Source organism: Pelobates fuscus, chromosome 1 (assembly GCF_036172605.1).
Source record: "Pelobates fuscus isolate aPelFus1 chromosome 1, aPelFus1.pri, whole genome shotgun sequence".
In the NCBI taxonomy this organism is placed as follows: domain Eukaryota; kingdom Metazoa; phylum Chordata; class Amphibia; order Anura; family Pelobatidae; genus Pelobates; species Pelobates fuscus.
The window spans coordinates 387,232,221-387,254,644 of NC_086317.1; the positions used below are offsets into that span (position 1 = coordinate 387,232,221).

The 22,424-nt window shown below is 44.8% G+C and overlaps 1 protein-coding gene across 1 annotated transcript in view; it reads right to left on the reverse strand.

Annotated features, from left to right (window-relative positions):
* The window catches only part of COQ10A (coenzyme Q10A), a 43,592-nt gene extending 24,415 nt beyond the window's left edge, over window positions 1–19,177 (reverse strand). The window contains exon 1 of the mRNA XM_063426324.1: window positions 18,867–19,177. Coding sequence (XP_063282394.1) covers window positions 18,867–18,991 — 125 coding nt within the window. The 5' untranslated portion in view covers window positions 18,992–19,177. The remainder of the gene's footprint in view (window positions 1–18,866) is intronic.
* Window positions 19,178–22,424: the final 3,247 nt, after the last annotated feature.

Consider the following 22,424-nt stretch of genomic DNA (forward strand, 5'->3'; position numbering starts at 1 on the left):
AAAACACCCCCCAGACCCCGATTCCGAGACTGCATCACATCATCACCAACGGCAAATGCACACCACTAGCAACCATGCTAGGGGGTGAGACACCCACCTTCACACAATGCTTCAAACACGCACAACTTACCGCCTTCATACGCACCCTACCACAAGGCACCGCACTCACCAGGACCCGGACAGCATTCGAGACACTGTGCGATAGCCCAGACCCACTGCCACACGGTGTCTCCCTCATATACACACTACTACTTACAGGGACACCCACTGCTAAACCTCTATTCATGGGGAAATGGGAAGCGGCACTGAACACGACGTTCACAGACGCAGAATGGGAGCAGATATGCTACCTCACTCACCACTGCTCGACACACAGCAAGACCCAGGAGACAGCATTCAAACTCCTGACAAACTGGTACCGCACCCCACACCTCCTTCACAACATAGACCCAGAACACACCAACCTCTGCTGGAGGTGCGAGAAGGAAACAGGGACCGCAATCCACATATGGTGGGAATGCGAAACAATTAGACCATACTGGGAAGACATACACAAAATTGTAAAGATGTTCTCGGACGCCCCCCCCCCCCTGGAACCGGCAGCAATGCTCCTCCACCACACCACAGTATCTAGATCCAGATACAAGAGATCTATGACGGTTAGGATACTAAACATAGCTAAACAGATAGTCCCCCTTTACTGGAAACAAAAGACCGCACCCCCGCTGAGGGTATGGTTCGCCAAGATGGAAGAACTTAGGGCAATAGAAAACCTGCTCATGTCAACCTCTGACAAACCCCAGACCTACGCTGAGACCTGGACAAAGTGGCTCCTTGAAACCGCCAAGGACACCTTCCTGGACAAGCTCAAGGACAGAGACACGACTGAACCCCGACCCCCCCTCCCCCCTCCCATCACAGCTTAGACTGAACGCGACTCGAGACTGAAACCCAGGACCAGACCACCCTGGAGCTCCAATGCGCACCTCCATTCTACCACAATAAAGACACGTTCACTCTGCGATGCTACCTCCACAGTAGTACTCAACACACCCCACTTCCAGACACAGGTTTAAGCATCTACCACAGCGGTCGCACACAACGGCCCGCTGCGACACACATAGCAAACAGATCCCGAACGGGAAGGAGACCTACTACCAAGCACTGCAACACTCCTCCCAGGAGGTGAATACTACCATGAGTCTCGAACACACAATAGGGACGCAACTAATTCATGTACACTGAACACGACTAACACAACGCTGCATACCCACACGCTGTACGGGACCTGCGTGTCCGACACTAAAAGGGGCCTGCGAGCCCAACTAGACATGCAAAGAACTGCCCTCCACAAGGGACAGGGCACACAGTAGGCTCTTGCTCAAGCACCTGTGATATTGTATCAACCTGACTACTCACCCATGAGGGCCTGCGAGCCCGAGAACTTCTGTTACTGAAAGTTAAACCTGTCTGCATATTCTAATATGACTAGAGACCTGCGAGTCTCCGAACCTCGAACGTAAACAAAACAAAAATAAAAATTATATTTACAAAAAAAAAAAAAAAAAAAACATAGCAGTTTCAGAAACTGCTATGCTTGTGAATGGGTTAAGCCTTCCCCCTAATCCTCTATTGGCTGTCTCATTGACAGCCGCTAGAGGCGCTTGCGTGATTCTCACTGTGAAAATCACAGTGAGAGCACGCAAGCGTCCATAGGAAAGCATTATGAATGCTTTCCTTTGTGACCGGCTGAATGCGCGCGCAGCTCTTGCCGCGCGTGCACATTCAGCCGACGGGGAGGAGAAGAGGAGGATCGGAGGAGGAGAGCTCTGCGCCCACCGCTGGAAAAAGGTACGTTTTTACCCCTTTCCCATTTCCAGAGCCGGGCGGGAGGGGGTACCTGAGGGTGGGGGCACCCTCAGGGCACTCTAGTGCCAGGAAAAAGAGTATGTTTTCCTGGCACTAGAGTGGTCCTTTAAGCTGTAGTTGTTCTGGTAACTATAGTGTCCCTTTAAGGTTAATTTTGTAAAAAAAAAATTATAACTATTTTTGCAGTCCAGGGGGTAGGAAGAGTGTGCGTGTCACCCTTCTATTCGTTTGGTGAAGTACCTGGTCCAGGTTTAGTTTGTTCATCTATGTGTGGCTAGTGCCGTGTTGTGACAGTAGGGGATAGGCCAGGGGTGGGGAACCTTCGGCTCTCCAGATGTTTTGGACTACACCTCCCATGATGCTTTGCCAGCATGTGTGTAAGAGCATTATGGGGGATGTAGTCCACAACATCTGGAGAGCCGAAGGTTGCCTATCCCTGGGATAGGCTATGCTGGACATGGCTCAGATATCCATGCTGTCTGCCGTGGAGTGTGGTCGCTGTGAGCGGCGGCCCATGGCTGGCATACGAGTGGGCTGTTCTGACCTCGTTGGGGAGGCTTCGTCCCACTGTTGTCTCGCCACATTACGGCTGAATATTGCCTCCAGGCCTTGAAGTGTCAGCGTGGGGTAGGCCCTGATTTTCCGCCTCCACTTTGGCTGGATGGAGGCCGCAAAGAATGGCATCTATCGCCACAGGAGGAGTTAAGGAGTCTTGCTGGCAATTTTTTGGAGCTGGATTGGCTTGGGGTAATGAGATTTTCCTTGGATAGTAGGTTTTGCAGAGGAGTATGCAAGAATGGAGTCTGTTCAGGTTGATGGTCAAGCTCCGCCCCCCTTTAAGGTTACTTTTAAAGTCTACTGACACTTTTACTGCCATAATTTGATCACTGATTTATGTAAAATATATGATCTTGAAGGAAAATATATATTTTAACTTTAGATTTAAAGGTAAAAGATTTCATTTTTTTTTCAATGCCCATATACAAGGGATTACCAGATCTTTATTTTGCTTTTTTGTTCAAGTACATTACAATTGGTAACTGATGATGACATTTGACAAGCAATTACCTCTCAAGTGCACATTTTGGTTTAAACTGCATCCATGGTGGTGGCTGTCTAAATTATCTTTGGCATGAAGCACTGTTTATGATTCAGGTAATGAAAAGCTAGTTCATATTCACAAATCCTGACATTATGCAAAATTAAGAGTACCAGCAATTCATATATGCACTCTCAGCTGAGTTCAAGTTTAAATGGCCCATGGTTTTGGCATACAACTGATGCCTTAAAAAGTCTTAAAGAACCACTTCACCCCCATAAAACACTTCAACTTGCTGTAGTGCTTTAAAGTGAGGTGTATCCCATTATAATGACAGTTTAGAAAAAGTGCTGACTTCTTTGAACCCCCCACCTCCCCCTGGCTGTCAAACAGGAGGGAGAGCTTTAGAGGCTTCTCAATGAGAAGTCTCTTTTAGATTATTTCCCATAAGAACTGCAGCTTTTGCAAGTCCTTTTAAGATTTATCCCCACCATTGAATATGTGCATGTATTCATTGGACTAGATCTACTAAATAGGAATTTCTACTTTTTTGACCATTTGGGAATTGAAGTGTAGTGTCCCTTTAAAGATGGCTGTCCTCACTAGCAACAAGATGCACTGAAACAAGATATTAAAGGATCGCTGTCACTTTTCTAAAAATATAACCGTGAAAATCACCCATGACCCAAGTTAACCTTTTGTCACGTGATAACTCAATTTCTTTTAGAGTTATAGTAAAGGTGTAGAAAATTACAATACAATTCCGTCTAGGCACAGTCGGGGCACACATTGCAAATGAGGATGAGAATGTCACGGCTCCCGGTCCCTCTGCCAGCGTAGCTGCACATAAACTAAGCAGCCACACCGACACAGATATTTCAGACTTACCTTTGCCCCTGGCAGGCAGCTGCCCGGTCTCCCTCCTTCCGGTCCCCAGCGGGTGCGATGTTCTTAGGAACGCCGTCCGCTGCGGTTGGGGTTTTTAAAAGAAACTTACCTTCGCCCACATCAAAGATGGCGCCAACATGCGTGCAACGTCACGTCATGGACTCGCGCACACGTTTTGGGGTCAGAGGTCAGAGACATTTTTATCAGTGCCCTGTCGTGGTTTCCACTAGCTGGTTATCCAAGAGTGTGTTCCTGAACGTGTTTTTCTGGTATTTGACTTAGGCTTTGTTTTGACTTCCCTTTATTCTGGTATCCCTGACTTTTGGCTTTCCTCATTGTTGTGTCTCATTCTGTGTCCCTGACCTCGGCAAGTATTTTGACTATTCTCAGGTACGTTAAGTGCGGTTAAACGTTATCCTTAGTCCTAAGTTTGATACTATTCTGCGTGCTGGATCAACAGTAATCCTGACAGAGAAGTAGAAACATTATTAAATGTTTCCTCTTCTCTATATGTGGTCTTCATGACAGAACAAAGGACAGACCTTGCAGCAATGATTAACAGGGAGTCAATTTAAAAGTGCCCCATTCAAGAATCAAGAAGTATGGATTACTACCGTTATTGCATATTTGTTACATGCGGTATATAAGTAAATATAAAAAAATCAATCAAAAAGTAGCAAGTTATGCATTTCACAAAATAATACAGGAAGATATTTCTTGTATAGTCGAACCTCGGAATGCGAACGGTCCATTTCTCGAACAATTCGGAAGTCGAGCAAAAATTTTGAGTGAAAAATGTCTTGGTACCCGAATGATCCTCAGTACCCAAACAAATCATGCCACAAACATTTTAATTAGAAACACTTCAGATACATTTTCTATGCCAGAAGAACAGTTACCTATCCCCATTCAAACAATAATAGCTCTTCTCCTTTCCACTTACGCCATCAACTTTCATCATTACAGGTTAAATTAAGTTACATTTTCATTTCATTTACTGTACATTGTGTTTTTCCAATTTATTTCCTGTATGATTTTATGCACGTAAGGCATTATTAAAATAATATTTTTATTAAAATGCTGTAATTTTGGGGGTCTGGGACGGATTAATCAAATTTACATTAGTTCTTATGGGAAATGTTGATTCGGTTCTGAGGTTCCACTGTTTTGTTTTATTTTTCAATTACAAAAACATGACAGCTTCTCTTAACCCCTTAAGGACCAAACTTCTGGAATAAAAGGGAATCATGACATGTCACACATGTCATGTGTCCTTAAGGGGTTAAATTAAACTTGATGAAGAAGAAAATAGGACAGGTTTTCCGTTTGAGTGGTTCTAGGTGTACAGTTAGCTGAATCACTTCTTATATACATACTTTATATTGATATAGTCAAAATACTTTTATGGTACATTTATTTTGATGACATTTCCATAAGTGACTGCAGGTATATTTTATATTTGGTTATGGGGTACTTTATTGTTTATAATGATGTTTGTTTTTCCCCTTTTTGGCATTTACACATGTAAAGTGCCTCTGTTTGTGATAGTATTTTACATGCTGAACACACTATATGTTTCTTGTAATATGTTCATGACACAAAATCAGACATGTAGCTATTTGTAACAAAGATTGATGCAGAGCAATGTGACTAGCTGCCAAGACACAAATGTTGCAATAAGCATATATCCCTTGTTTGCAGTGCGTTCTTGTACAGGCACATTTTGTATGTCACACAACTTTAGTAAGAATGTATCTTGGCCAATCTGTAAGTGCATGACTGCTTTTGTGAGCATGCTCCGTAATATTTCATATTAAAGGGTTACTATAACCCTTTTGGGAGAGGGGACTGTTTTGTTGTAATATGCCTTACTGGGCACTATGAGGAAGGTCCCCCTCTCAATTTCAATTTGTACTAAAACCTGGAAAAAATAAATAAAAATAGTTTTACTCACCTTGAATCTCCCTGACATGACTGGGACCACGTGCAGTCCAATCTCAGGCTTCTCATAGAGAAACCTGTGATTGGACCGTTAAGCCATCTCAGAGCACATGCACGGCCAATGTGCATGGAGGAAGTCGGGAGGGAGTTCAGAGGTAGTCTACCTGCAAGGGAAAGATTTTCATGTCTGTTGATAGCATGCAGTGCGTGCTGACCACAGCCCTATTTTATGCACCTAATTCTGAGCTGCCTAAGTCAGGTGTGCTAAGAGTGCAATCAGCCACCAGGAAACAATTAACATCTGTGTGTGTGCAGTGTTTCAAATCACTAGAGTGGTCATGGTGGTTGTAGCAACCCTTAAAGGAGCATTTTGGGGTCAGGAACACAAACATATTTCTGACCCTATAGTGTTAAAACCACCATCTAATCCCCCAGGTCCCCTCTTGCCTCCCTAAATATAGTAAAATCGTACTTGTATTCAAGTCTGCAGCTGCTGGTTTTGTCCCTGTTTGCCTTAGAACAGCAAGCTGCCTGCTGACATCATCAGAAGCGTTGTTTTAAGCCATTCACAATGCTTCCCCATAGGATTGGCTGAGACTGTAAAGGAGGCAGATCAGGGGCAAAGCCAGCACAAGTCAAACACAGCCCTGGTAAATCAGCATCTTCTCATAGAGATGATTTGAATCAATGAATCTCTATAAAGAAAGTTCAGTGTTTGCATGCAGACGGAGGCGATACTGAATGCTGTGATTCAAACTAGCAAAGACTGAGATAGGAAGCAGCTCTAGCAGCCACCTAAGGAGTGGCCAGTGAAGTTATCACTAGGCTGTAATGTAAGCACTGCATTTTCTCTGAAAAGACAGTGTTTACAGCAAAAAGCCTGAAGGGAATGATTCTACTCACCAGAACAAATGCAATAAGCTGTAGTTGTTCTGGTGACTAGAGTCCCTTTTTAAAGTTCTATAATGCTGATCACACAGAGGGTCCTACAACTGTTTCTGGTTAGCTATGACTGGTTTAACTTGACCAAAATTAAATAAAACAAAACACAAATTACTTTGTGGTTTTGTTCTGTCTAACCCTCCGAAAACATAGTGCATGCTCAGACGTGCACACATAAGAAAACTATGTACAATGATGTACATCTTTATACCTAAATATATGTGCATGAAGTAATAAAGGTAAGAGTTTGGCAATTTATAGAAGAAGTAGTATGCCTAAATATATAAACTGCAATGTTATTTGTCGCAACAGAAGTTTTGCTACACGTATAGTCTATAGCTGATCAAATTATAACCAACTAGAGGCCTAAAGCCACTCCTACTTTTTCTACTTCTAATCTGCATTACCAGCCTCAGGCAAGTCTGGCAGTACTGCATGTACCAACATACACTCCAATACTTCACCAATGCTCCACCAGCTTCTGAATTTTTGTTCAGTAAGTGTTGTGACATGTTGAGTATAGCACACCATGAAGCCAGACATAGTTTCAATTTCACAACTTCTGCAAACATAGAACTGTAATAAAATAGGCCTGCAACAAAACTGAAATATACTTTTATATAGTTTAAAGGAAATGTTCTGGTACCAAGAGTAGCCAACACTCCAGGCACTGTAACTACCACCTGCTGTAATGGTTATGGTGCTAAGAGGGTCTCAAGAGTGCAAAACCTAGAAGGGGCAGTTCTAAAGAAGGGAAATATTAGCCATGTGAAAATGTACTCCAGAATGACAGAACCTATCAGATCAGCAGCACTTAGGATAGAACATAGGCAGAGCACTTTCTAAAGTACTTTAGGCATGGGCTTAAAGGACCACTATAGTGCCAGGAAAACAAACTCGTTTTCCTGGCTCTATAGAATTTTTGGGTCCCGCCCACCCTCTGGATCCCCCTCCTGTCGGGCTGAAGGGGGAGATAGGGTTTAAAATTCTTACCTTTCTCCAGCACCGGGCTCCCTCGGCGCTGGGGAATCTCCTCCCTCTTCCGACGTCATCCGCTGAATGCGCATGCATGGCAAGAGCCGCGCGCGCATTCAGTCAGTCCATAGGAAAGCATTTCTCAATGCTTTCCTTTGGACGCTTACGTCTTCGCACTGTGAAAATCACAGTGAGAAGCGCAGAAGCGCCTCTAGCGGCTGTCAATGAGACAGCCACTAGAGGCTGGATTAACCCTAATGTAAACATAGCAGTTTCTCTGAAACTGCTGTGTTTACAGCAGGCAGGGTTAACCCTAGATGGACCTGGCACCCAAACCACTTTATTACAGGACCACTCTAGTGCCAGGAAAGCACACTCGTTTTCCTGGCACTAGAGTGCCCTGAGGGTGCCCCCACCCTCAGGGACCCACTCCCGCCCGGCTCTGGAAAAACTTACCTTTTTCCAGCGCTGGGCGGGGAGCTCTCCTCCTCCTCCTCTCCGCCTCCGTTCCTCCCCGTCGGCTGAATGCGCACGCGCGGCAAGAGCTGCGCGCGCTTTCAGTCGGTCACATAGGAAAGCATTCATAATGCTTTCCTATGGACGCTTGCGTGCTCTCACTGTGATTTTCACAGTGAGAATCACGCAAGCGCCTCTAGCGGCTGTCAGTGAGACAGCCACTAGAGGATTAGGGGGAAGGCTTAACTAATTGATAAACATAGCAGTTTCTCTGAAACTGCTATGTTTATAAAACAATTAGTTAACCCTAGCTGGACCTGGCACCCAGACCACTTCATTAAGCTGAAGTGGTCTGGGTGCCTAGAGTGGTCCTTTAAGCTGAAGTGGTCTGGGTTCCAATAGTGGTCCTTTAATGTCCTTTTAAATTCCTTGACAGCATTTTGCCAAGTACTTGCAGGTCTTGAAGCTCTCCTACTATGCACACGCCGCATCCCTAAGCAAAGCCTGGAGGGACACAGAGCTCTGACTTAACATATTCTGTTCCTTCTGGGAGAAGCTGGAGATGCACACGTGGCCCCCAGAATCGGTGAACCAGCCCGATGGCACACCACATGCTCGTCACAGAAAGCCCAAGAGAGGGACAAGGCACACTCCTCGGACTTCCTCCCTGGGCTCAGCAAGCACCTGAGAAGGGCCAACCCGACAACAATTGCCTAGAGCCACACTAAGGGCAAACGCAGCCAGACAAAAGCAATGCAAGCCAAAATAACTCCCACAAGGCATCGCCAAAAACCGCCTCAACAACCAGCAGCGACCCAGAATAAGAGGGGCGATGACCAACTTAATAGCACAAGAAAGAGGAGGACCAAGAGGCCAAAAATGGCGGCAGACCAACTTTACAATCACAGCTACAGCCACCGAATACACCAAAAGGTGGTACCCATAACTGGGACTATACTCTACTTACCAACAGGGTCACCTACTCGCACTGAGACACTCCTCTCCCACGCTCCTGGACCACGGGGAGAGAAGAGCGCACCGCTGCCGCAACGAACCGCGCAGACGGAATACATCCAGCCCCAGCAAGGCATCGGCTGATCCAAACAGGACTGGGACTTAATGCCATGCAAAGTGCCCACTGTCTCTTAACTTTCAATGCCCTAGTTGAACACTGACACACGTTTGATTGCACTTATTTTATTTCCTTGATCATACAGGGGATCGCGGGGGGAGGCGACCATAGAGGAGGAGGGGGGGGGGGGGGTAATCACTCGAAGTCAATCTACCAATTATGGAGTATACATATGCATAGCATAGCTCACATTCACGCAAGTTATATTTTTATTTCTTCATTTCCTTCAAATATAGTTTTAGTCTTAGGGCCATACATCAAGTTTAAACTATCACAAGCCGAGCATACATGATGTTCTATTATTGCCTGAGCTCAAAGTTATCCTTACAGGTGATACTCAAAAAATTTGAATATCGCACAAAAGTTCATTTATTTCAGTAATGCAACGTAAAAATGGAAACTAATATAGGAGAAAGACGCATTACATGCAAAACAAGATAGTTAAAACCGTGATTTGTCATAAGTGCGATGATTATGGCTTACAGCTCATGAAAACCCCAAATCCACAATCTCCGTAAATTAGAATATTACATGCAATCAATAAAACAAGGAGTGTACATAGAACAATATCAGACCTCTGAAAAGTATAAGCATATGGACTCAGCACTTGGTTTGGGACCCTTTTGCAGCAATTACTGCCTCAATGTGGCGTGGCATGGAAGCTATCAGCCTGTGGCACTGCTGAGGTGTTATGGAAGACCAGGATGCTTCAATAGCGGCCTTCAGCTCTTCTGCATTGTTCGGTCTCATGTCTCATCTTTCTCTTGTCAATGCCCCATAGATTCTCTATGGGGTTCACATCAGGCGAGTTTGCTGGCCAATCAAGCACAGTAATCCTGTCATTGAACCAGGCTTTGGTGCTTTTGGCAGTGTGGGCAGGTGCCAAGTCCTGCTGGAAAATGAAGTCAGCATCCCCATAAAGCTCGTCTGCGGAAGGAAGCATTAAGTGCCCCAAAATCTCCTGATAGACGGCTGCGTTGACCCTGGACTTAATGAAGCACAGTGTACCAACACCAGCAGATGACATGGCTCCCCAAATCAACACACAGACTGTGGAAACCTCACAATGGACTTCAAGCATACTGCAGTGTGTGCCTCCCCATTCTTCCTCCAGACTCTGGGTCCTTGGTTCCCAAATGAGATGCAAAAGTTGCTCTCATGAGAAAAGAGGACTTCGGACCACTGAGCAACAGACCAAGTCTGTTTTTCTTTAGCCCAGGTAAGACGCTTTTGACGTTGTTTGTTGTTTAGGAGCAGCTTGACAAGAGGAATACGACATCTGAAGCCCATGTCCAGGATCCGTCTGTGTGTGGTGGCTCTTGATGCACTGACTCCAGCCTCAGTCCACTCCTTGTGAAAGTCCCCAACACTTTTGAATGGCCTTTTCCTGACAATCCTCTCCAGGCTGCGGTCATCCCTGATGCTTGTGCACCTGTTTCTTCCACACTTTTCCTTTCCACATAACTTTCTATTAATGTGCTTTGATACAGCACTTTGGGAACATTCAACTTTCTTCACAATTACCTTTTGAGGCTTTCCCTCCTTATGGAGGGTGTCAATGATGGTTTTCTGCACAACTGTCAGGTCAGCAGTCTTCCGCAGGATTGTGATTCCTGCTGAACCAGACTGAGAGACCATTTAAAGGCTCAGACACCCTTTGCAGGTGTTATGGCTTACTTAGCTGATTAGAGTGGGACACTGTGAGCCTAGAATATTGCACCTTTTCACAATATTCTAATTTACGGAGATTGTGGATTTGGGGTTTTCAAGAACTGTAAACCATAATCATCACACTTATGACAAATCACGGCTTGAACTATCTTGCTTTGCAGGTAATACATCTATATTAGTTTCCCCATTTATATTGCATTACTGAAATAAATAAACTTTTGCGCTATATACAAATTTTTCGAGTATCACCTGTATATGCTACTCACTATTACTTTATGTCCAGCTAGACTTAACTTGCATAACGTTTGTGTATTTCACTCTTAACGTTACATGTGTACTACACCTTATTATGAAAACTCATAAGCTACACTAAACCTGTTCAAGTATCACAAAAACAAAAAATGTGCACATACTCATGCCAATGTTTAACCTGCATACAATGTGTATGCTGTTGTGGCGTCTGACCTGGCAACGTACCTACCCGCACGACAAAAATAAAGAATAATAAAAAAATTTAAATTATTAAACACCAGCTGAAGCTTCACTTTGCATTTATTTTTATATTCTATTAAGGGGACACTATAGCCATTGAACCACTACAGCTTAATCTAGTGGTTAAGGGACATATATCCTAAGCAGTGTAAATGCTGACTTTTTTGAGAAGTATTTTCACTGCTGCTTAATCCACCTCGGACAACCACTGATTGGTGCAGCACGGCAATTTGCTACTTGATCATTTACTAGTTTGACCAACCATAATATAATTATGGACATGTACAAACACCATACAAAAATATTGCATGGGTGGGTGGGCCTGACCGCCATGCTGGCTATCAGGTTCTCAAGCAAATTCTTCAGAGAGAAATCATAATAATCGTTAAATAACTGCTGTATAAATTAACCAGTTTGGGATCCACATACAAGCACAATGACTGCAGTCACCTGCTACAAAGTGTAAGTTTGCTGACTGAGTTTTACTCAGGATGAGAGCTTGTGGCGATAACTGCTGCCTAGGCAGAGGAAATAGTTTATGCTTGAAAGCCATTGAGTCTCCTGCCCCTCTGCCCCCAGATCCGATGGTGTTATCCTGCTCCCAACATTGGAGACTGTCGGATGTTTGAAAGAGGACTGATGATGTATATGGGTAACAAGATGACAATGCGACCTTGTAGTACAATAAACAGGCATACATCTAGAGGACATTATGACAAGATCCGACCAATTGTGTTAGAAGTTCTGGTCTCACCTCTGCCATGGTTGCTGGAAGCCAACCAGGGTTGCTAGCAAGATTTCATATGCCTTGCCCATCTGGGTAAAGGCAGACTTTTTCCTTGGGAAGTTATATATATGGCTTGAAGTCCAGCCTTATTTCTTAATTGTTTTTTATTTTTTTATTTTATATTTTTATGATTTGTGTCTCTACAGTGCTGTTTTGATCTGCTGAATGGCCTCCATGTGGATTTCACACCCGTTATATATTTCGTTTCATGTCACACATTTTATTTTCATACATGTGTCTGATATAAATTAGTCAACTATCCTGTGGTTCATAAATACCAGTATAACTCCTTTTGTTAGACATGTAATGACATGCATATAGTTGTACATGCCATAATATCGCAAAAACAAAAAAATGAGTGGTTGCTATATACATACAAATAGCTTTTTCGATTTGAGTTTTTATTCTTACTATATACATAATGTACTATGTTTTTACTTGTGCTGTGCTATCCCCGCTCAATAAAAATGTAAACATTTTTTTTTTAAATTGACAAAAAAAATGTTTAAAGAAAAATAAAACAATTTACATTTTAAAAACAAACTGTATACTGTAAAGTAACACTTTTTGGAATTGGAATATGATTGGGAAAGATATAGAGCTACAGGGAGAATTAACTGTGACAAATTACTATATCCAGCCTCAGCTAGCCTTGAAGGGCAATGCAATTTTTAGCTTTCGTCAAGTGCATCATGTCATCTGACACATTTTTTTGAAGCAATTTTTTTTTTTAAATTTAAAGTGGCTCTGTCACCTCCCTTCTATCAAATGGGATAGATAGGTGGGAGCAGCATTATGTAGAGATTTGAAAGCAAGAACCAGAATTTTAAATTGAGCCCTATATCTTACAGGAAGCCAATGTAGGGACTGACAGAAGGGTGAGGCGTGGGCGGACAGGAAGATGAGACTCGTCGCTGCATTCATTATGGACTGTAACGGTGCAAATTGGGAGCACGTAAGTTCACTGAGAAGCGGATTACAGCAGTCAAGGAGAGAAAGGACAGTGGAATGGACCAGCAGCTTAGTCGCATCTGGTGTTAAGTAGGGTCAGATGCGCGCAGAATTTGGCGATAGACTGAACATGAGGCGTGAAGGAGAGGTCGAAGTCAAAGAGAACACCTAGGCAGCGAGCTTGCGTGGTGGAGCTGATGGTAGCACCGTTGACTTGGAGGGAGACAGACACAAGAGTAGCAACACTTGAGGAAGGAAAGACCAGAATCTCAGTTTTGGTCAAGTTAAGTTTAAGGAAGTAACCAGCCATCCAGTTAGAAATAGCATAAAGGCAGTCAGAGACACTAATCAAGAGGGACGGGGAGAGATCAAGACAGGACACATAGATTTGCGTGCCATCCGCAAAGAAATGATATTGGAAGCCAAAGGAGCTGATGCGTTTACCAAGGGAGGCAGTACAGATGGAGAACAGTAGGGGACAAAGGACTGAACCTTGGGGGACATCAACAGAGTGGAGTTGGGGAGAAGAAGTAGAGCCAGAGAAAGAAACACTGAAAGAGCGCTGGGAGAGTTAGGAGGAGCACCAGGAGTGAGCAAAATCTTGTAGACCGATATTTCGGAGGATGAGAAGAAGCTGTTGATTATCAACAGTGTCAAAAGCCGCAGAAAGGTCGAGAAGAATTAGGATACAGTAGTGACCACAAGATTTTGCAGTGAGTAGATCATTGGATACTTTGGTCAGAGCCGTTTCTACAGAGTGCTTAGCGCGGAAACCAGACTGAAGCAGGACTAGCAGAGAATTGGACTCAAGGAAGTCTGTCAATCTTGCATACACAACTCTTTCAAGGATCTCGGATGCAAAAGTCAGTAGCGAGATAGGACGGTAGTTGGACGGCGAGTTAGTGTCAAGGTTGGGCTTATTTAGAATTGGGGTTACAGTTGCATGTTTGAAGGGCAAAGGAAATATGCCAGAGGAGAGAGAGAGGGAGATTGAGAATTTTAGTGAGAGGTAGAGAAAGAGAAAAAGACAGTACGGATGAGATGCAAGGGAATTGGATCACGGGAGCAGGTGGTGGGGCGGAAGAACTGGAGCAGAGGAGAAACCTATTCCGCTGTAGCGGGTGCGAATGGAAATAGAACAGCAGAGGGAGTGAGATTAGGGGAAGAAGAAAGATGAGAGATATCTTCCCTAAGTGTATAGATCTACATTGACTGTGTTTCAGTGAAATTCCAATACAGTCAAAAGATATACTGAGAAGGGGCTACTTTATCTTGGCATATTCCCTGCCGTTAATAAAACTTGACGAAAGGTGGAGCTACAGCCGTCAATTTCTGACATATCCCCCAGCCATCACTTTTGACAGCTGTAGGGAAAGAGGCATTGCCTATTCAGGATCTCATTGGATCCTACATAGACCTCAATGTTACACTTTTGTGCATGTGCGAGAATACCACACTGCCATGGGCTCCTGACAGATGAAACGCCAGGAGCTAAAGATGGATGATGAATCTGAAGATGGATGAAGATGGTGATGGCCGTCAGGGACTGGCTCAGCTTAGTAAAACTCATCTTGCCCTGCACCCTGAAGCCTCTGGACACCAATTGGAGCAATCACAATGGGGGTTTGTGTAAAATGTTGAAAGACCCCAGACAGTGACAGTCACTTTTTTTTATTTTTTATTTTATTCTTTATTTTTGTAGTGCATTGAGTAACAAAGCATGGTTACATAGACATTTCTCAAATGACAGAAACAACAGTAAGAAGTATCATAAAATGTCAGAGTTGCTGCACTTTTTATAATTAAGTAGAAATGTTTCAGGGTCATAGTTCTATGTGTAGAGTGACAGAAAAAGACATGTTTAGGTATAGAACTATAGATAAACTTCAGAATATTTAGACCACTGGGCCTAAGGACACAACAATAGAGCGAACAAGCTGGCACTGCCACAGCAGCTGGTGCAGGCAGACACACTGACATATTTTAACAGTCATATGGCATAGAAATTCAGTGCACATTTTTTGTTAAAATTCAGAGTATGTGACAGGTGGAGAGATGAACAGGCTTATATAATTTAACTTACTGATAGCTTAATGACTTGTTAGATTAACCCATGCGAGAGTAGTCAGGTATTAAGTGGCATATAGGCATTCAGTAAACCTTCCACAAGAGTGATGGCAAACGGTGCTCAGTGGGATGTACTTTTGAAGATTGGGCGTTATATGATAATATTGACATCTCCATGTATGGTTATAGCAGGTTGGACTTAGCAAGCTACGTACATCTCCTGAGTACACAATAGCATAATATACATTAGGTTATGGTTGTCGGCTATACTGGCATACCCCGCTATTAGATGCAAAGCAAGCCTGCCCTAACTATCTCGGGCTTACAAGTCAAATTTGTATTAGTGCTGCAGTTAGGTTTGAATATTTAGGCATTTAGGCATAGGACTAGGTAAGCTAGGGTCTGTAATAGATCCTGCTCTACAGTAGTGAGTGAAAATCAAGAACAAAACATACTAGCTATATAAACCACTGTATCCCTACTAACCCATTCGCTACTGGAGTTGCAGTTTAGGAATATAACATAGGTAGCAGACTAGGCTAAGCAGGTAGGTTAGATAAGGTGGTACATGGATTGCCATTAGTTACTCTAGGTAGGGGAAAACATAGGGTATTATAGACAACTCTGTAGGGGGCAACCCTGTGGTGGCTAGGGGGCAACCAATACTCTGTGTGTTTGCCACTTGTTAAGAGTCATGAGAGTTGGAGTCATAGTTCGACCCAGCGTGTAGAGCTGGCAGGGTATTGTCTCGGGAGACCGGTAAGTCTGTGGAGTTCCTGCCGTCTGGCTGCTGGGTGCTTTAGCCGATTCCTACAGGAGGAGGCATGGTTACCCTTAGGTGTGGCGGTAGTAGGCAGCGGGGAGGGGTGTTGTTGACAGTCCCAGTGGGTCTTAGGTTATTCCATGCTCTCTCACCCTTAACAGCCTGGGTCGTGTAGGGATCTCGTGCTTGATGAGGAGGGGTCCGCCGGCTTGGCGCTGTAAGGTGGAAGTACCATGATTTCGGGTGGCGGTAGTTCCTCCGCTTACGTGGTCTGTAGGCTTGTGCTTGGGGTCGCTTGATCCTCCGTTTGGGACAGGCTACTCTGTGCAGGGAGTTGAGGTTTGTCTCTGCTTGGACCGGGATAACCCCCACCGGTCTGAGGGGGGGGGGGGGGGGGGAACAGGTGCCCTTCTTGGGAGTCTACGTCAATTGCAGCGGCGGGGGAGCGGCCGCCTCTCCCGCGCTGATCAGGTTTGTAGGCCGCAGGGGTCGCGTGGCATGGGTCAGCAAGGAATCAGCCTAGTTTGGTATGAGTCGGTAGCTTATGCCGTCACCTGGCTCCCGGTAGCCGGTTTTGTGCTCGTGGGAGCGTATTTCATTCGGTTAATGGGTAAAAATCACCCTCGGGAGCGGGAGCAGGAGCTGTGGAACCATGCGGCTGCTCTGCTCCGAGGTCAGGCCCCGACAGTCACTTTAATTCCCGTAATTGTTACTTTATTTACAGTATTGATCTTGGAGTGTTAAAGGACCACTATAGTGCCAGGAAAACACACTCGTTTTAACCCCTTCAGCCCACCGAGAGGGGAACCTAAGGGTTATATAGTGTCAGGAAAACGAGTTAGTTTTCCTGACACTATAGTGATCCTTTAAGACTTCCTCACGCTTAGGGAAGTATTGATTCAACGGTTTCCTAAGGGAAGGCCAAATGCACTAGCTGAACAGGCATATTAGGCTCCCCTTCGCTCTGGCATGTTGTGATGCACACTAGGCAATACAGCTTAAGGAAGCAGCTCTAGCAGCCATATGTGGCCAGTGAAGTATTCATTAAGGGACACTATAGTCACCTGAACAACTTTAGCTTAATGAGGCAGTTTTGGTGTATAGAACATGCCCCTGCAGCCTCACTGCTCAATCATGTGCCATTTAGGAGTTAAATCCCTTTGTTTATGAACCCTAGTCACACCTCCCTGCATGTGACTTGCACAGCCTTCCATAAACACTTCCTGTATAGAGACCCCTATTTAGGCTTTCTTTATTGCAAGTTCTGTTTAATTAAGATTTTCTTATCCCCTGCTATGTTAATAGCGTGCTAGACCCTGCAAGAGCCTCCTGTATGTGATTAAAGTTCAATTTAGAGATTGAGATACCATTATTTAAGGTAAATTACATCTGTTTGAATGTGAAACCAGTTTTTTTTTTCATGCAGGCTCTGTCAATCATAGCCAGGGGAGGTGTAGCTAGGGCTGCATAAACAGAAACAAAGTGATTTAACTCCTAAATGACAGTGAATTGAGCAGTGAGATTGCAAGGGAATAATATATACACTAAAACTGCTTTATTTAGCTAAAGTTATTTAGGTGACTATAGTGTTCCTTTATGCTGTAATGTAAACACTGCATTTTCTCTGAAAAGACAGTGTTTACAGCAAAAAGCCTGAAGGGGATGATGCTACTCACCAGAACAAATGCAAAAAGGCTGTAGTTGTTCTGGTGACTAGAATGTCCCTTTAAAAACTGAATTTGCAACATTAGTGGAATTTGATAAATCTGTGAACCACAGATTTCCAAATCATAAATGTAGGCCTAAATATTGCATACTCAGATTTCAATTAAAAATAATTAGTTTCTTAAAGCATTATCTCCAGCAGGTGATGTGCTTAATTGTACAAAGTATAATTGTTGAATATCACTTTCAGAGCACACTGCTAATAGAAATAAATTAACAATAGAAAACCCACTAGAGTTCTCCATTAAACAAGGAAACAATACAACCCCCAGCATGAAGGAGAGAGTAAGCACTACCATTCATACAGTGGACTGATACAGCTACATTAATCTATCACATGCCGTTTGGGTTATTCACTATTATTGTTGATAATGACAAGATGAATGAAGACTTTTAAAAAAAAAAAAAAAAAGAGCAAAACTAATATTTTCCAGCCTAGCTATTTGGCTTAAAGGAGCTCTCTAAACACCAAAATGCTCTCCTTAATGTAGTGGTTTTGGTGCATAGCTGCTGCCCATTTACTTGGACAATGCAAATCACCAATGTTTCTGATAAGCAGCAATGATTACATTTTGTCACTAACATTCCACTCTGACCTCAAGCCCTTATACAGCTGTGATAATGTTTCTTACAGAGACTCATTCTATGGACAGAACACAGAGATTTCTAGCATGAACCCTTTCGGCATCTTTGATAGTTTTTTTTTTTTTTTTTTACCAAGGAGGCCTGGCAACCCAATAAAAACAAAAAAACTAAATCCCAAAACACATACCTTGTTAAAAAATACACCTCTATTAAGGGTGTTCCTCTATACATGCAGCTCCTGAACCTGTCCTATCATTTTACATATATGTCCTACTGTCCTAGGGGGGGTTATGGCTAACCCTGGGCACTCCTGGTTCTTGCACTGTATATCCAGTAAAGCCAAAGCCTTGAGGCAGTGTTTTATTACAAAACATAGGAAGTAGGAGTCAGGCAGTTACTTGTTGATGGTAAGAAAATAAAATGTATTTACTACACAGAGACCTGCATTGCATTACAAACCCACACCCATATAGATTATATAAGGTGCTGGGTGATAAATACAGCAAATTAGAAATACAACTAACACATGACCCTGGTGAAGCCACGCCCCTGCCGCCGCGCTCCACCTTGGGATTCCTCTCACCTGATTGGGTGGCGGTGCGCTCGCGACCGGCAGCCCCGGAGACCCTGGAATGTCGCGAGCCCGACAAAATCGCTGAGGGAGCGCGCGCCAAAACCAGTGAGGCGGCTCGCGCAGGTCGCCGCCATAGAGGAGTAGGGTTGGGTCCAACGCCCGAAGGAAGTAAGGAGTATGAGGCCGATGTGGACGTGGTGCGGTCCCGCTGGTGGGGAGGAGGAGCCCGTTACTCAGGCCGGACTCCTCAGGTCTGACCTCGGAGAGGATGCCGGTTCGGATCACCACTGTCACAGGCTACTACGTCATTCGATTGCCATGGCAACCCCTGGTGACGTTTTCCGTGAGATCACTTCAGACGTTGACGCCCCTGGTATCCTGAGGAAACCGAGGAGCATGCCGGTTGCTGTAGTCCGTCCTTCCCAATGTGTGTTCTTGTCCTTAACCGTCACTTCTGCGTTTGTTATGGAAAAATACCAAGCTGTGCGATTTCATATCTCGCTGCTTGTTCACTTTTCCATCTGAAACGCCTGCTTTATCTGACTGATTAGTGACCAGCACAATAAACAGCTCGCAGTGTTACACATTTATGGCCATATACTCAGTCCCTATCACTGCCACAGGCTAGTATGGCGAAATCACTAATGGAGCACATTCCCTGAATACAATGTGCACTGACCAATTCGTTTACTGTACAGGGAGCCCCATCCATATATCTGAACAGTGGCGTAGCGTGGGTTGTCAGCACCCGGGGCAAGGCAAGTAATTTGCGCCCCCTAACCCGTGGATTTTTAGCACTCGAGTCTCTTCCACTAGTTTAGTTAAAGAAACCCTTACCCCCCAAGCACATGTATTTGTTATGAAAATACTAGAGAGCTGCGAGAGAGCTGCGAGTGCGAGCGTCCCCCCTAGGGGTCAAGTCCTGGGGAATAAAGTGTGGGAACTCACTCGAGTTCCACCCTCACCCCACCACCAAAAAAACCCAAAACTTGTATGCATATATAAACGCGTACACACACACTCAGGTGCACACATACACTTACAGACACACACGTACACTCACAGACACGCAAAGACACACACACACAAATTCACAGATAGACACACATACTCTCACAGACTCACATACATAGACACACACACAGACACCAACACACACAAATACACATAGATACACTCACAGACACACACACAAATACACATAGATACACTCACAGACACACACACAGACATACACACACACTCACACACATACACACACACACACTCCCAGACACACACACACTCACTCCCAGACACATACACACACACACACACACACACAGATACATACATACACTCACGGACATACACACACTCCCAGACACATACACACACATACACTCCCAGACACACTCACTCACACATATACACAAAAATTATTTGTATTTTTTTTTTTAAATTAAAAATGTCCACCCAGCCTCCCTACCTGGAGAGCTGGCATGGACCTGTCCCTGGGGTCCAGTGGGGCTTCAGTGCGGCCGGCTCTTGTCTCCCTGTCAGACGCGGCGAGGGAGCTGTGTTCTCTCTGCTCCCTCTCGCCGCGCGGGCTGTCTACTGATGCCGGGAGCCGGAAATGATGTCATATTCCGGCTCCCGGCATCAGCAAACGGCGCGGCGAGAGGGAGCAGAGAGAACACAGCTCCCTCGCCGCGTCTGACAGCGAGACAAGAGCCGGCAAGGGGGGTCCTTCAGGTGGCCATTAGGCCACCTCTTGTGCCCCCCATGAACAGGGGGAACACGGGGGCATTTGGGGGCGGCATTTTTTGCCGCCCCTGAGTGCCTGCAGGACCACAAACGAGCCCTGGCGCCCCCCCCCCCGATGTTGCGCCCGGTGCGGCCGGCCCCCCCTGCACCCCCCACGCTACGCCTCTGTATCTGAATGTATCTACCACCACTACTATATCTACAACTATGTTGTTTTTGTGCATGGATGCTGTTCCCAAAACTTTGCAGGTTCGGATAAATATTTGGACCGTAATGGTATAGCCAGTTCCTCACCAAAGTGAAATATAAACAATACTCAAAATAAATAGGATAGCTGCTCCTAAGACCTTGACCAATGTTTCATATATCCAGTAGAAACAACATTACAAGCAAGGTTCAACAAATCCTAAGAAAACGAAAAAAAAACATAGTACAACACCATAAAATATCAGTTATAGCAGAGTTATATTTTGCATTCCAGGGCGATCAGTAGTAAAGAGCCTCAAATTAAATCAATAGGAAAGATGTGTAGTTGTATCTGGATACAATCTACCAATTGTCTCTCCTTGTGACAGTAGATCAGCTCTCTCCAGGATGAGCTTTGCAATAAACCTCCGAATTTAAACAGATACAATACTGCAGAACGCCAAACAAGTGAAAATGTATTGGACTCAACTTTTAAAACAAATAGGTATACCATAATATCACCAACAAAGTGTGTCAACAATTAAACATTGGTGCCTTTTTCCGCCGGCACTAACGTGTTTTCTTCTTCCTCAATCCAACTTCCTCAGGGGCTGTCATATACAGTTTGGATATTAGCCGTGTAAATAAAAAAGTCTGAACCACGCCCCCTAGGAGCTAAAGAAAACAGGCAGAATCTATGTCCACATCAAGTTCTTCGGGTTCTAAAGTCCCCAGCTTACAGATCTTACAAGGAACCTATGGTCTTTTTTGAGGGTGCCTAAAGGGAGTTTTATTAAGACCTTTTTATTCATATTATGGCTTATCACCAAACTGGATATGAGCTCCTAAGGAAGCCATGTAAAGCATGGCGAAATGTGTTCCTCCCACCCCCCACCCCATCTTAGTGTCCTCTCTCTTTTCTTTTAGTGGTTCCCCTACCCCAGTGTTCCTTTTCCGTTCCCTCCCCTGTACCTTAGTGCCGCCCCTTAATGTTCATATCTCTTCCCCTCTAGTGTTATTCTCCCCTCCCTCTCTTCTAATGTTTCCCCCATCTCCCCTTTCCCATATTGTTCTCCCCCCTCCCCTGTTCCACAGTGTTCTTTTCCCCACTTCCCCTGTACGATATTGTTCTTCCGCCCTCCCCTTGTTCTATAGTGTTTTTCCCCCGTCCCATAGTGTTCTTTCCCCTGCCCCATAGTGTTCTTTTCTCCCCTCCCCTGTCCCATAGTGTTCTCCCCCCCACCCCTGTCCCAGAGTGTTCTTAACCCCTGTCTAATAGTGTTCCTCTCCCCCCCCCCCCACCCATCCCATTTTGTTCCTTCCCGCCGTCCCTTAGTGCCCCTGTGTCTCCCCCACTTGGTCCCCGGCGTGTCTCCTACCTTTCTTGTAGCGTGGTCGAGCGGGGCAAAATGTGGTACAGGAGCTCTCAGTGAGCATTTCCTGTTAGTCCGGCCGGGTACAGGAAACAGATTTTCCTGTACCGTGGTTTGCTCCGCTCGGCCATGCTACACTGAGTGAATGCGCACAGCGCTCCCTCCTGCCGGTCAGGCTAATCTTGCGCCCTACGGTGGCTGCTTGTGCCGCCTTATGGATGCACTGGCCCTGGTCACCAGCATTCTATGCTTGTTGACAACA